Source organism: Agelaius tricolor, unplaced genomic scaffold, assembly GCF_023055355.1.
Source record: "Agelaius tricolor isolate 1412-34295 unplaced genomic scaffold, bAgeTri1.0.p SCAF_86, whole genome shotgun sequence".
NCBI classification, from domain to species: domain Eukaryota; kingdom Metazoa; phylum Chordata; class Aves; order Passeriformes; family Icteridae; genus Agelaius; species Agelaius tricolor.
Genome location: NW_027269346.1, coordinates 276,703 through 291,220, shown reverse-complemented (window position 1 = coordinate 291,220; position 14,518 = coordinate 276,703). Strand labels below are relative to the sequence as shown.

Genomic DNA, 14,518 nt, shown 5'->3' with positions numbered 1-14,518 from the left:
CTGATGGCCCCACTGCAGGAAATGTCACAACCCCAATTAAAGTTCCCACCCACTGGGTGCCCACACACCAAGAGGTGATGTCCCACACCACCATGATGGATGTCCCCATCCCAAGAGATGTTCCACCCCAAGGAATGTCCCCACTCCTGGAGATAGATGTCCCCACCCCAAGAGAGGATGGTTGCATGCCAAGAGGTGTCCCAGATGAGGGATGTCCCAGATGAGGGATGTCCCAGATGAGGGATGTCCCAGCCCAGGGATGTCCCACCCCAGGGACATGACCCCCCCAGGCTGAGGCCTTGCCATGTTCCACTGCTGGGTCCAGCCCCCCGCCCTCCCATTGCTGTCACCTGGAGCGTGGCAGGGGTCCCCGTGTCCCCCCAGGTGTGGTCCCACTACGAGGAGACGCCGGTGGAGGAGGTGGTGCCGGTGCTGGAGGAGAAGGAGCGCACGGCCAACTACAAACCTGTGTTTGTCACCGAGATCACCGACGACCTCCACTTCTACGTGCAGGATGTGGAGACAGGTACGGGGGGACACCTGGGCCCCCCCAGCACCCAGAGGTGCTCCCCAGACCGGTGGTGGGGTGAGTTGGATGGGATGTGGATCTGTGGCTTTGGTGGGTAACACCCAAATCTGTATGTCCAGGGTGATGTGGGGTCACCCCTCCACCCCCCAGGGCCATTTTTGGGACCAGGATAGGGGTCCATGGTTGGGATCCAGGTTTGGGGTCCAAAGGTCTTGGGGCAGGGTCTGGGGTTGAGGTCCAGGTTTGGGATCTGGTGTTGAAGCCATTGTTGGGACTTGGGGTTCAGGGTTTGGGGCCACACTGAGGGGCGGGGTTGGGGTCAGGCTTGGGATGGGGCTGGGGGTTTATCCTGGATATCCGGGGCCCCGCAGGCGCCCAGCTGGAGAAGCTGATGGAGAACATGCGTGCCGAGGTGGGCGCCCACCCGCCCGTGGAGGGCTCCTTCGTCCCGCGCCGCGGCGACTTCTGCATCGCCAAGTTCGTCGATGGGGAATGGTGAGGAGGGGACAGGCTGACCCCACGGGCTGGGCCAGGGCAGCAGTGGGGTGTGGGGTGAGAACCAAATCCCCAAAATCCCTCCTGCTCTGCAGGTACCGTGCCCGGGTGGAGAAGGTGGAGTCGGGTGGCAAAGTGCACATTTTCTACATCGACTACGGCAACGTGAGTGGCACCGGGGAAACAGGGGGGAAAACTGCCCTCCATCCATGGATCCATCCATCTGTGGATCCATCCATCCTTCATCCAGCATCCATCCACCCATCCCTCATCCATCCATCTAACCCTAACCCATCATCCTTCCATTCCTCATCCATCCATCCATCATCCATCCATCCCTCATCCATCATCCATCCATCATCCATCAACCATCCATCCATCATCCATCCATCCATCATCCATCCATCCATCCATCATCCATCCATCCATCCATCCATCATCCATCCATCCATCATCCATCCATCCATCATCCATCCATCCATCCATCCATCCATCCCTCATCCATCCATCCATCATCCATCATCCATCCATCATCCATCATCCATCCATCCCTCATCCATCCATCATCCATCCATCATCCATCAACCATCCATCCATCCATCCATCCATCCATCATCCATCCATCCATCCATCCATCCATCCCTCATCCATCCATCATCCATCCATCATCCATCAACCATCCATCCATCATCCATCCATCCATCATCCATCATCCATCCATCATCCATCCATCCATCCATCCATCCATCCATCCATCCATCCATCCATCATCCATCCATCCATCATCCATCCATCATCCATCCATCCATCCATCCATCCCTCATCCATCCATCATCCATCCATCATCCATCATCCATCCATCCCCCATCCATCTATCCATCATCCATCCATTCCTCATCCATCCATCCATCCATCCATCCATCCATCCATCCATCCATCCATCCCCTTGGTGTCCTGGTGTCCCTGGTGTCCCCTCTCGCTGTCTCCCCTCTCTGATGTCCCCTGGTGTCCCCCTGGTGTCCCCACAGAAGGAGACGCTGCCCCCCAGCCGCCTGGCCCCGCTGCCCCCGGCGTTCTCCCCGCGGGTGCTGCCGCCCCAGGCCACCGAGTACACCTTTGCCTTCATCCAGGTGCCGCAGGATGTGAGTACAGGGGGGCTCCTGCTGTCACCCCACACCTGGGCCCCCACTGTGGCCCCTGACCTCAAACCTCCACCCTGTGTCCTGCCCATGGGCCCCAACCGTGGGACCACAATCTGGACCCCAAACCATCACCCCCAAACTGGTCCCAGTTGGGAACACTGAACCTGGGACCCACCTGTGTCACCTGACCCCAAACACCAACCCCAGCTCCCCAGTGTACCGCCAACCAACCCTGACCCGTGAACCCAGGGTAACCCCAAAACCCCGATGACACTGACCCCAGCACCCCCCACACCCCAATCCCAAGGATACCCCAAGCCCACGGTGGGTTGTGGGTGTCCCCAAAACACCTGGTGGTCCCTGAGGTCTGAGGGTTGGGGGGATCCTTGGGGGTCTGGGGGGTCCCTGAAGGCCACAGGGGATCACTGAGGGTTTGGGGGTCCCTGACAGACATGGGAGCTCCCTGAGGGTCTGGGGGGGTCCCCAAAGGCCATGGTGTGTCTCTGTGGGTGTGGGGTGTCCCCAGAAGCCACGGGGGGGTTCCAAGGTTGTGGGGTGTTCCTGGTGGCCCAGAGTGTCCCTGATGGGCCAGGGTGTCCCCAATGGGCCAGGGTGTCCCCATGGCTGGGGTGTCCCCGTGGCCGGGGTGTCCCCGCGGGTGTGTGACGGGTGCGGGCGCAGGAGGAGGCGCGGGCGGACGCCGTGGACAGCGTGGTGAGGGACATCCAGAACACGCAGTGCCTGCTCAACGTGGAGCACCTGGGGCCCGGCTGTCCCCACGTCACCCTGCAGTTCGCTGACTCCAAGAGCGATGTGGGGCTGGGGCTGGTCAAGGAGGGGCTGGTGATGGTGGAGCCCCGCAAGGAGAGGCAGTTCCAGAAAGTGGTGGGTGCTGGAGGTGCTGGGGGGGTTGTTCTGGGTGTTGGGTGGGTGCTGGAGGGGCTGGGGGGTTGTTCTGGAGGTGTTGGGTGCTGGAGGTGCTGGGGGGTTGTTCTGGGAGTGTTGGGTGGATACTCAGGGTGTTTGGAGGGGCTGGAGGCTCTTGGTGGGTGCTGGGATGTTGGGTGGGTTTTTGGGAGGCCTGAGGTGGGTGCTTGAGGGGTGGGGGGACTGTTGGGGGCTGTGGGGTGGGTTCTGGGCATGCTGGGGGTGCTGGGGATGTTGGGTGGATGCTGAGGGGTCCCTGTCCCCCCCCACCACCGCTGGTGCTGATCCATCCCAGCCCAGCTGCTGCCCCATTGGGACTATGGGGTCATTGGGACTATGGGGGTCCCCCCAGCTCCCGGTGCTGCCCACCACCCTCAAACCCCCGAGTCCCCCTTGGGGCCAGGCTGGGGAGGTCCCCCCACCCCCATCCCCTGCGGGCAGAGGGAGCCACAGAAGGACGGGGGGGTCCCTGTCGCACCCCGGGGGTGTCCCCAGCCCCCCAAGGGCCACAGGGTCACCCAGGGCTGTCCCCCCAGGTCACCGAGTACCTGAACGCGCAGGAGGCGGCCAAGAGCGCCCGGGTGAGTGGGGGGACCCCAGATGGGGGATGTGGGGCACACGCTGGGGCGGGGGCTGGGGGCGGCACCCCCGGGGCGCCCCCCGGCTGCGGGGGAGCCCCGGTGACGCCGCCGTGTCCCCCCCGTTCCCGCAGCTGAACCTGTGGCGTTACGGCGACTTCCGCGCGGACGACGCCGACGAGTTCGGCTACAGCCGCTGAGGGGCCGGGGGGGCTCTGGGGGTGCCCCCGACCCCCCGGGCCCCCCCCGCCCGGCCCCGCCCCCGGGGGGGCGCCCAGGGGGGCGTGCTCCGGGGGGAGGGGCACCCTCAGCCCCCCGGCCCCCCAAAGCCTGGCCTGTATTTAACGCTGCAGAGGCCCAATAAACGTAGTGAAGCGTCCTGGTGTTTTGGGGTTCCTCTGTGCTGGGGTCAGCCCCCCCACCCCTGCAGACCAAGGCTGGGCACTGGGGGTTGGGGGGGGCTCTGGGGGTGCAGCCCTGGGACCCCCGGCCCTGTCCTGGCTCTGGGGGGCATGGAGGGGGATGGGGACAGCCCCAAGAACAGCAGCCAAGCCCCCCCGGAGCCAAGTGCGGCCCCCAAATCTGGACCCCATTCTGGGACATCACCCTGGGTCCCACCTGCAGGTCCCTCCTTTGGACCCCAAACCTGAGACCCAATTGTAGACCTCCCCCCACCCTGGGACCCCAAACCAGCCCCTGACCTTGGACCCCCACCCAGCCCCTAGATTTAGGGGTCCCAGATTGGCTCCAGACCCTGAACCTCAGCTCTGGGTCCCAAACCTGGATCCCTCCCCAGTGCGACCCCTGAACCCCAACCTGACCGGAGGGGGGCAGCACCCCCGGAAGAGCCCCCCGGGCTCCCCCTGTCACCCGCACCCCACGCCAGGGTCACCCCAACCCCGCGGGTGCCACCCTCGCGCTGTCCCCGCTGCTGTCCCCGCGCCGCGGATCGATTCCGGGGTGGGAGGGGCTGGAGGGGGCAGCGGTAATTGAATCCAAAGCCAATTAACATGGAGCGAGTGAATCGATAATTAACGCCGGGCAACGATCGTAATTAACGGGAGAGGGAGGGCAGGCGGGGCTGTCCCTTGTCCCACATTCTGTCCTGTCCCCAGCCCGGCCGCCCTCACCTGCCCCAGCCGGGGCTCTGGGGGGGTGGGCGGTCTCTGGACATGTCTGGGGGGCTCTGGGCGGCTTTACAGGGCCCTGGGAGTTTCTGACTCCATCTGCAAGGGGGGGCCGGGAGATCTCCGGGAGTCCCTCGAGGCCTCTGGGTGTATCTGGGGGTCTGCAGGTGCAGGGGTGCTGCTGGATGGTGGAGAAGGCTACTGGGCTCTGCTGGCCTATAGTGGTCCGAACTGGTCTGTACTGGCTTGTACTGGTCCGTACTGGGCCAGTACTGGTCTGTACTGGTCCATACCGAGCCGTACCGGCCCCATACTGGTCTGTACGGGACCCATACTGGTCTGTACTGGTCCGTACCGGGCCCATACTGGTCCTTACCAGTCCGTACTGCTCTGTACTGGTCCGTACCGGGCTCGTACTGCTCTGTACTGGTCCGTACTGGTCCGTACCGGGGCCATACTGGTCCGTACTGGTCCGTACTGGTCCGTTCCGGGCGGGCTCCGTCGGCCCGAACGGGAAGGGAAATGGCGCCACCTGGCGGGAGCGTCGGGAACGGCAAACACAGAACAGCGCGGCCAGTAGGGACCAGTGCGGGTACAGCCCATCCCAGTATAACCCATCCCAGTATAACCCATCCCAGTATGGACCAGTGCAGGTACAGCCCATCCCAGTATAACCCATCCCAGTATGGACCAGTGCAGGTACAGCCCATCCCAGTATAACCCATCCCAGTATAACCCATCCCAGTACGGACCAGTGCGGGTACAGCCCATCCCAGTATAACCCAGTATAACCCAGTATAACCCATCCCAGTATAACCCATCCCAGTACGGACCAGTGCGGGTACAGCCCATCCCAGTATAACCCAGTATAACCCAGTATAACCCATCCCAGTATAACCCATCCCAGTACGGACCAGTGCGGGTACAGCCCATCCCAGTATAACCCATCCCAGTATAACCCATCCCAGTATGGACCAGTGCAGGTACAGCCCATCCCAGTATAACCCATCCCAGTATAACCCATCCCAGTACGGACCAGTGCGGGTACAGCCCATCCCAGTATAACCCATCCCAGTATAACCCATCCCAGTACAGCCCCACCCCATTACGGCCCCACCCCATTACGGCCCCACCCCATTACAGCCCCATTGCAGCTGTGACCGTCCCGCCCCATCCATCCCTGTCCCCGCCTGTCCCTGTTCCTGTCCCCTCGTCCTGTACCCTGTCCCCTCTCCCAGTGTCCCCATGGCCGCCTGTCCCAGTGTCCCCTCTCCCAGCGTCCCAGTTACCCCCATGTCCCCGTGTTCCAGCGTCCCCATAATGTCCTGGTGTCCCCGTGTCTGCATGTCCCAGTATCCCCATGTCCCTGTGTCCCGGTGTCCCAGTATCCCCATGTCCCCATGTCCCTGTGTCCCCGTGTCCCCGTGTCCCCGTGTCCCGGTGTCCCCATATCCTGACGTGCCGGTTTTCCAGTACCCGCATGTCCCCCTGTCCCGGTGTCCCCATGTCCCTGTGTCGCTTTGTCCCAGGGTCTCAGTGTCCCCATATCCTGACGTGCCAGTGTCCCACTACCCGCATGTCCCCATGTTCCGGCGTCCCCAGTTCCCAGTGTCCCCTTGCCCTGCCTCCCGGTGTCCCCTTGATCCCCGGTTGTCGCCTTCCCCTGTGGTGGTGCCCCCTCTTGTCGCTGTTTCTGTGTCCGTGCTCCCCGTGCTTGCCCGCCCGTGTCCCTCCCTTGTCCCCGTGTCCGTCCCTGTCGCTGTCCCCGTGTCCGTCCCCACCATGGGGTGTCCGCCCCTGTCGCTGTCCCCGTGTCCGTCCCTGTCGCTGTCCCCGTGTCCGTCCCCACCATGGGGTGTCCGCCCCTGTCGCTGTCCCCGTGTCCGTCCCTGTCGCTGTCCCGTGTCCGTCCCCCCGTGCCCCAGGGGTGTCCCGGTGTCCGCCCCCCGTGTCCCGCACCCCCCCGCGGGGGTGTCCCCGTGCCGGGAGTGGCCTCCCGCTCTATATTTGTCGCTTTGTCCCCAGAATAGCGGCAGACGCGGGGGAGGGGGGGCCGCCCCCCGCCCCGCCCCCCGCCCCCCCGGGCTATTTTTAGCCCCCGCGTGTTTCCAGGGGAACCCTGATGACGCAGTGACGTCAATGCGGGTCAATCGCCGCCGCCGGGGCGAGCGCGGCCGCCGCGGGGCCCCCCCGCACCCCGGGACCCCCGAGCCCCCCCGGGCCCCCCCCGGGACCCCCGGCCCGCCCCGGGCCCGCGCCCAGCGCAGCGCGGCCGCAGCTCCAGGTAGGACCGAGGGGCCGGGGGGGGGTCGGGATCCCCCTGTGCCCCCCCCGCCCCACTCCCGCTCCGCCCAGGGGACCCCCCCACCCGGGACCTCCCCCCACCCCGGGGATGCCCCCCCTAACCCCGGGACCCCCGCCCGCCCCCTCCGGGACCCCCGCCCTGCCGGGCCGAGCACAGCACGGGGGAGGGAGGCCGCCAGAGCCCCCCGGGACCCCCGGGGGCCCGAGCCCCGTCCCGGCACCCCGGGAGCCCCCGGACCCCGCTCCGCAGCCCCCCGGGACCCCCCCAGAACCCCGGCACCCCCCCCAGCCCCCCCTGCAGCCCCCCGGGACCCCTGGACCCCAAAGCCCCTGACCCAAGGGATCCCCCCTGCCCCCTCCCCAGCCCGTGATCCCCCCCGCTCTGCCCCGGCCCCCCCGGCCGTGTCCCCCCTCCCACGGCCCAGGACCCCCAGTGTCACCCCCAGGACCCCCCCCCCCTCCCCATGTGCTGGCCCGGGGGTGCCCCCCCTGCACCCACACCCCCCCACCCCACCGGGACCCCCCCGTGACACCCCCGGAGCCCCTCCCTGCCCGCCCCCCATGTCCCCTCTGTCCCAGGGGGGCGCCGGGGGTCCCTCGGCTCCAGCTGCCCCCGGGGGGGGTCACACAGAGCCCCCCTCGGGGGGCGGCACCGCCCTCCCCACCCAGGGACCCCAGAGCCGCCCTGGCGGATCTGGAAAGGTCTGTGCCACTCACGGCCACTGTCACCGTCACTGTCCCCTTGCGGTCACCCGCGGGGCCGGCACCGCTCAGGGACCCTCTGCGTCCCCCCCGTCCCCTCTGGGCCCCTCCCAAGCTCTGGGGGACCCCCGGGTGAGGGGGAGCCACCCCCAGGTCCCGCCGGCACAGCCACCAAGGGATGTCCCCTGTGTCCCCTTCATCCCTCCAAACGGGGCTCCCTCGGCACCAGGGGGTGGCAGGGATGTCCCCCCGGGATCGGGGGGTGACAGGGCCCTGGTGGCCTTGGCCGCGTCCCCCCAGCCTGTCCCACTCTGGCTGGACAGAGGGATGGGGGACACAGGGATGGGGGTGGCAGCCAGGAGAGCGTCACCATCCCTGTCACCGGCATGGTGGGGCTGCAGGGCAGGGACAGGGGTGGGAGAGGGGACCTGTGGTGGGGACAGGGACATGGATGGGGATGGGGACATGGATGGGGATGGGGACAGGAATATGGGGTGGAGACAGTGCCATGGAGATGGGGACACAGGGTGGGGACAGGGACATTGATGGGGATGGGAGTGTGGGATGGGGACGGGGACATGGGAGGGGAACAGGGACCTGGGGTGGAGCAGGATCAGGGGCTGGGGATGACGTGGGCTGGAGCAGGGACACGTTCACTGCTGGCAGGTGATGGTGGCACCTCAGCCCAGCCCAGGTGACGTCGGTGAGGAGCCATCAGTGGTGGCCTCAGAGCTGCTTCCTGCTGTCCCTGGGGTGGCACCTCAGGCATCACCAGCCATGGAGCTGCCCTGGGGAGCCCGGAGTGCCACCAGCAGGGGATCCCCACAAAGGACCGCAGGGATACCTGGGACCCCAAGCTGGGGACATCGCCACGGACTGGCCACAGAGCCACCGAGTGACCACGGGGACAGCGACCAATCATGGGGACAGTGACCAATCATGGGGACAGTGACCATCCACAGAGCCACCGAGTGACCATGGGGACAGCGACCAACCATGGGGACAGCGACCATCCACAGAGCCACAGAGTGGCCACAGGGCCATGGGGACACTGCCCGGCCATGGAGCTTCGAGCTTGTCCTGTCACCAGCCCTGGGACACGGCTCGGACACCTAGAACTGGGGCGCTGCCACCCAGCCAGTGGCACCAAGGACAGGATCAGCCATGGGCCACGTCCCTGCAGTGCTGGGGGACACAGACCTGGCAGCCACGGTGACACTGAGCAAGGGTCCCTGAGGGGACACCAAGCACTGGACCCATTGATGACACTGAGCAACAGCCCCTGAGGTGACACCGAGCACCGGCCCCGCTGGTGACACCGAGCAATGGCTCCTGCAGTGACACCGAGCACGGCTCCACCGGTGACACCAAGGACTGGCTCCTCTGGTGGCCTCCTGCCACCCCCTGGTGCTCTGGTGGCTGAGGGACAGGAGCCTGGGGACACCCTGGATGTGCTGGTAGGAGTTGGTGGCACTGCTCTGTCCCGTGCCACCATTGCGCTGTGCCATGTTAATGTCACTCTGTGCCACATCCCCAGTGTCTGTTCTGTGTCCCCATCACTCTGTGTCACATCAGCATTGCTCTGTGCATGTCACCTCACTCTGTGCAATGTCACCATCGCTCTGCGCCATGTCCCCTGGTGTGTGTGCCACACCCGTGTCACTCTGTGCCACATCCATGTCACTATGTGCCACATCCATGTCACTATGTGCCATGTCACCTCACTCTGTGCCACATCCGTGTCACTCTATTCCACATCCATGTCACTCTGTGCCACATCTGTGTCACTCTGTGCCATGTCACCTCACCCTGTGCCAAGTCCCCATGGGTCTGTGCCATGTCCCTGTCCCTCTGTGCCACATCTGTGTCACTCTGTGCCATGTCCCTGTCCCTCTGTGCCACATCCCTGCCATTCTGTGCCATCCCCATCACAGCCACATCTCCTCCATGTTGTCCCATGTCCCCACTGCGCTGTGCCATGTCCCCATCACTCGGTGCCATGTCCCTGTCACTCCATGCCCCATCCCTGTCCCTCTGTCACCCCCATCCCTCTGTGCCACATCCCCAGGGTGTCAGGGTGTTGTCCCCTGTCCCCACCACTCTGTGACATGTCCCTGTCCCTCTGTGCCACCTCTCACGGGTGCCAGGGCCATGGCAGCGCACACGTGACAGGTGGCACACGGCAGGTGACATGTGGCACACAGGGTGGCACACAGGGGTGGGTGGCAGTGTCCCCAGCACAGGGGACAGCTGGGGGCTGGTGGGGCCCTCGGGTCAGGGGGGCCGTGTCCCACCTCAGGCCCTGTCCCGGGGGCTCCGCGTGTCCCCGTCCCTCCTTGTCACCTGCTCCCTTGTCACCGCGGTGCCACCGGGGGCCACCGTCCCTGTCCCTCTCGGGTCTTTTTGCGGTCTGGGCTTGCTGTCCCTCCCCAGCCAGGAAGCCCTTACCCCAAAAAGCATCCGCGGGGGGCCGAGCCAGCGGGGACCCCAGGTGAGTGGGGGGACAGCGAGGGGACAGCGGGGACACGGGGGGCGCAGTGCTGGGGGACAGCGGGGACACGGGGGGACAGTGCTGGGGAGGGGGGGACAGCAGGGACACGAGGCCACCGCAGCTCCTGGCACGGCCGGGGACCTGTGGGGGTGACACCACTGGGGACACCTCGGGGGGGGGGGGGGGGTGTGACACTGGGGCGTGCTGGGGGGACACCAAGCCGGGGGGGGGGGAAACAACAGGTCCCAGTGCTCCCAGTTTGGGTTCCCATCGCTGCCCAGTGACGGGGGAGGGGCCCAAGGGCTCCCGGTGGCCGAGCCACCCCCTGGGGACACTCAGGGGTGACGGGGACGGGTCCCTGGAGGGGATGGGGACAAGGCTGGGGACATGCGGGACAGTGGGGACAGGGCGCTGGGACAAGGTTTGGGGACACACGGGGTGCTGGCAGAGATGACGGGAGCGGGACACGAGGGATGCCAGGTGGGAGGGGACAGGCCGTGACGTCAGCCAGGTCACCGCGCTGGCACTCTGTGTGTCCCCAGAGCCCCGCGGCCCTGCCAGCGGCTGCCGGGCACCGGTGTCACCGGTGTCACCGCCGCCCTTCCCGGAAGGGCCACCGCGGTGTTTGCCGAGTGTCACCGCCGTGGTGGCACCAACTGCGGCGTCACCAGCGCGGGGACAGCCCCGCCCGGGGACCCCCACGGGGACAGCCCCTCCCTCTGGGGACAGCCCGGGCCGGGGGTGACAGGGACAGGTGGGGACGGGACCCCTCTGTTCCCCCCAGTGGCAGGGAGGGGGTGGACCGTGCCCCCGACAGAGCGCCCTCCCCGCGTGTCACCCTGGCGGTGTCCCCTGGGTCTGGGGGCTCCTGGGGACACCTGGGACCCTTGAGGACACCGGTGCTGTCCCTGGTTTGTCCCTATCCCGTGCCCGGTGTGCGAGTGCCACGCGCGGGGACACGGGGGGGACAAGGGTGGATACAGAGGGGGGTTATGGGGACAAGCGGGGACACGAAGGGGACACGGGGGGACACAGGGGGGACACGAGGAGGGGACATGGAGGACGTGGGGACGCTGTGGGGAGACTGGGGGCAGGTGGAGCGGAGGGACACCGAGCGAGGCGCGCGGGGCCATGCGGGACACGGGGGGACACGGGGGGACACGGGCGCGTGTGCGCGGTCACGGCGCGCGGGGCGCGCGTCACGGCGGGGCTGCGCTCACCTGGGCACGTATGCGCGGGGGGGGGACGGGACCGGGGGGGCAGTGGGAAACCGGGACCCCCCCGGAGCCCCCGCGCGTCCCCGGGACCCCCCCAAGCCATCCCGGTGTCCCCCGCTCGCCGCGGGCCCCCCGCGCTCCTCCTGCTGCGGGACCCCCTGGAGGCGTCCCGGGCCCCCCCGGCCGGACCCGGCCCGGGCAGCGCGGGGGGGCGGGGGGGGCGGGCAGCGCTGGGGAGCGGCCCCGCCGCTATAAACGGGGGCGGCGCGATGGAGCCACGGCCGCGACCGACGGGACCCGCGGGGCCACCAGGTGAGCCCGACCCCGAACCCCCGGAGGGACCCCAAACCCCATAGGGACACCCCAAACCCCCAGAGGGACACCCCAAACCCCGCGGAGGGACACCCCAACCCTTGCAGAGGGACACCCTGCTCAGGGACACCCCAAACCCCCATAGGGACACCCCCAGGTGCTCAGGGACACCCCAAAACCCCAGAGGGACACCCCAAACCCCCCACAGAGGGACACCCCGCTCAGGGGCATCCCCCGCCCCCTCCCTGGGACCCCCACCCTGGGCTATCCCCCCGGTCCCCTCACCCCGGGGGTCTCGGGCTGTGTCACCCCCGGGGGTCCCCAGTGTCCCCCCCCTCCCCAGGGCACCTGCGGGTTCGCTCTCCCGGGCCTGGCTGGCACCGAACCTCCCGGGGGGTCTGGGCACCCCCTTGTCCCCGTCATTGTCCCCCCCGGCCCCTGCTGTCCCCGAGGTGGTGGCAGTGCCACCGGCCGTGTCCCCCGGCCCCGCGGGGACACCGGGGGTGACCCAGGGGACCGCGGGCCGCCCCCGCCCGGCCGGTGGGCTGGTGGCACTGGCGGGGTCCCCGTGTCCCCCCATCACCGGCACCGTCTCCTTCCAGGCTCAGCGAGTTCGTGCGAGGCTCCGGTGAGTGGCACTGTCCCCGTGTCCCCTCGGTTTTCCCCGTCCCCGTGTCACCAGCACACCCCCACGTTCCCGCATCCCTGTGTCCCTCCTGTTCCTGTGTCACCCGTGTCCTGTCCTCCGCACCCCCAGGTCCTCCGTGTCCCCCCCATCCCCGAGCTGTGGGTGACAAGGTCCCCCCAGCGTCCGTCCCGCAGCCCCAGGGGGGTGACACAACCCCGGGGACCCAGCGCGCACTGTGACCGTCCCCTCCCGCTCCGAGCCCGCGCTGTCGCTGTCCCCCGCGTGGTCAGGGCCGGGCGGCGGTGGCGCTGGTGACAGGTGCCAAAGGGCTCCGGGAAGGCGTCAGGGACACGGCCCGAGCGGCACGTGCGGGAGGGGACACGGTGCCACCGTGCCGAGCGCCCCGTGCGCCAGCGGCGCCGCTTCCCGCCCGTCCCGGTGCGCTGCCCCCGGCGCCCCGGGGCTGACCCGCGCGGGTTTGGGGTGACAGCCGTGTCCCCGCTCCCCAGAGGCCGCCGGCGGGATGCGGGGTCCCGGTGCGTCCCTGCGGGCGCTGCTGTGCCTGGCGGTGGCGCTGGCGGTGGGCGGGGGTCGCCCCGTGCGGCTCGAGAGGGTCCGGGCGGACGCGCGGGCCCTGACCCGGACCCTCAGCACGCGCCTGCAGCAGCTCCAGGTGACCCCGGGGACACCCACAATGGGGGGGGGGGGGGGGCTGTGACAGCCGGGAGGGGCTGGGGGGACACCCACAATGGGGGGGGGGGGGGACATGTCCCAGACTGGGGGGGCGGTCCTCACTAGGGGGGATCCTGTTTCCCAAAGCGGGGTGGGGTCTCCAGGGGGGTCTGCCATGGGGGGGACCCCGTGCCCAGATTTGGGGGGTCCCCAGGAAGGGGCGCCTGGGGCGAGGTGGGTCTGGGGATCTGACCCCAAATCGGGCACCCCCAGGGATGGGATCTGGGGGAGATTTGGGGTCTGCACGCCCAGGGATGCGGTCTGGGGGAGATTTAGGGTCTGCACCCCCAGGGATGGGGTCTGTTCCCCAAGGGTTGGGGTCCCCAAGCAGGGACAGCCATAGCTGGGGGTGCCCCAAACCGGGGTCCCCCCAGCCCCGACGCCCTCTGTGTGTTCCCCCAGCTGTTCCCGCTGACCCTGCGCATCTCGGGCCTGGAGGGGGTCCCGGAGGGGGCGCTCCCGGACGGGGGGGCGCCCCCGGGGCTGGGCTGGGCCGCCCAGCGGCTCCAGCTGTTCCAGCGGCTTCTGGCGGCGCTGCCCGGGGCCGACCTGCGCCTGGCCCAGGTGGCCAACGACCTGGAGAACCTGCGCAGCCTGCTGGCCGTGCTGGGCGCGCTGCTGGGCTGCCCCGCGCCCCGCGAGCCGCCCCCGGCGCCCCCCGCGCCGCCCAACGAGGCCCCGCACACGCTGGCCGGGGTGGCCCTGGCGCGGCTCCGCGGCTGCCTGGACGGGGTCGCCGCCCGCCTCGAGGGGGTCCCCGCGTGTTAGGGACCCTCGGGAGCCCCCCAGGACCCCCCGGCCCGCGGGGACACGGCCGGGACCTCAGCGGGTCTCAGCAGGACCCCACCGACAGGACCAGGAGCCCCCTGGGGACACCGCGAGTGGCCGCGGGCACCGGAGCGACTCCAGCTGCTGCCAGCACCTTTTTCTACAACATTACTGCTACTGTTATTGTTATTACTGTTACTGTTAATTTATTTAATTTAAAGCCCCTTTTCCAGCAGCCTCAGGCGTGTCTCTGATGACTCTGGGGACATGGGACACCCCTGGGGAGAGCGGCCACACAGGGACAAGGGACACCTCTGGGGACAAGGGACACCCGTGGGAAAAGGGAAACACATGGGGACAAGGGACAAACCCTGAGACATGGGACACCCATGGGACATGGGACCTCTGGGACAAGGGACCCCTGGGGACAGCACCCCCATGGGGACAAGGGACTCCCCTGAGAAACGGGATCTGCAGTGTCATGGGGGCACCTGGGGACAAGGGACACCCCTGGGGACAAGGGACACCCCAGGGACATGGGACCCTTGGGGACAAGGGACGTTTGG

General features: G+C 67.9%; 2 protein-coding genes across 4 annotated transcripts in view; both read left to right on the top strand.

The window, feature by feature from the left end:
* Positions 1-4,050, top strand: part of SND1 (staphylococcal nuclease and tudor domain containing 1) — a 74,044-nt gene extending 69,994 nt beyond the window's left edge. For both annotated transcript variants that reach the window (XM_071418453.1, XM_071418452.1), the window contains 7 exons: positions 385-526; positions 901-1,024; positions 1,120-1,189; positions 2,053-2,166; positions 2,848-3,051; positions 3,630-3,674; positions 3,806-4,050. In XM_071418453.1, coding sequence (XP_071274554.1) covers positions 385-526; positions 901-1,024; positions 1,120-1,189; positions 2,053-2,166; positions 2,848-3,051; positions 3,630-3,674; positions 3,806-3,871 — 765 coding nt within the window. In that variant the 3' untranslated portion in view covers positions 3,872-4,050. The remainder of the gene's footprint in view (positions 1-384; positions 527-900; positions 1,025-1,119; positions 1,190-2,052; positions 2,167-2,847; positions 3,052-3,629; positions 3,675-3,805) is intronic.
* Positions 4,051-10,509: 6,459 nt separating this feature from the next.
* LEP (leptin) lies at positions 10,510-14,188 on the top strand. 2 transcript variants are annotated; one of them, XM_071418459.1, is made up of 3 exons: positions 10,510-12,452; positions 12,962-13,125; positions 13,587-14,188. In XM_071418459.1, exons 2-3 carry the CDS (start codon positions 12,976-12,978, stop codon positions 13,950-13,952), a joined length of 516 nt encoding a protein of 171 aa, XP_071274560.1. In that variant the 5' UTR covers positions 10,510-12,452; positions 12,962-12,975; the 3' UTR covers positions 13,953-14,188. The 2 variants fall into 2 exon arrangements, with proteins under 2 accessions (XP_071274560.1, XP_071274559.1); XM_071418458.1 differs by having other exon boundaries at positions 10,510-13,125.
* The last annotated feature ends 330 nt before the right edge of the window (positions 14,189-14,518 follow it).

Excerpts from the sequence above, each read along its gene's own strand:
- LEP (XM_071418459.1), top strand. The coding sequence starts at position 12,976 with ATGCGGGGTCCCGGTGCGTCCCTGCGGGCGCTGCTGTGCCTGGCGGTG. Across the intron at positions 13,126-13,586 it reads CGCGCCTGCAGCAGCTCCAG|CTGTTCCCGCTGACCCTGCG; the intron begins GTGACCCCGGGG and ends GTGTTCCCCCAG.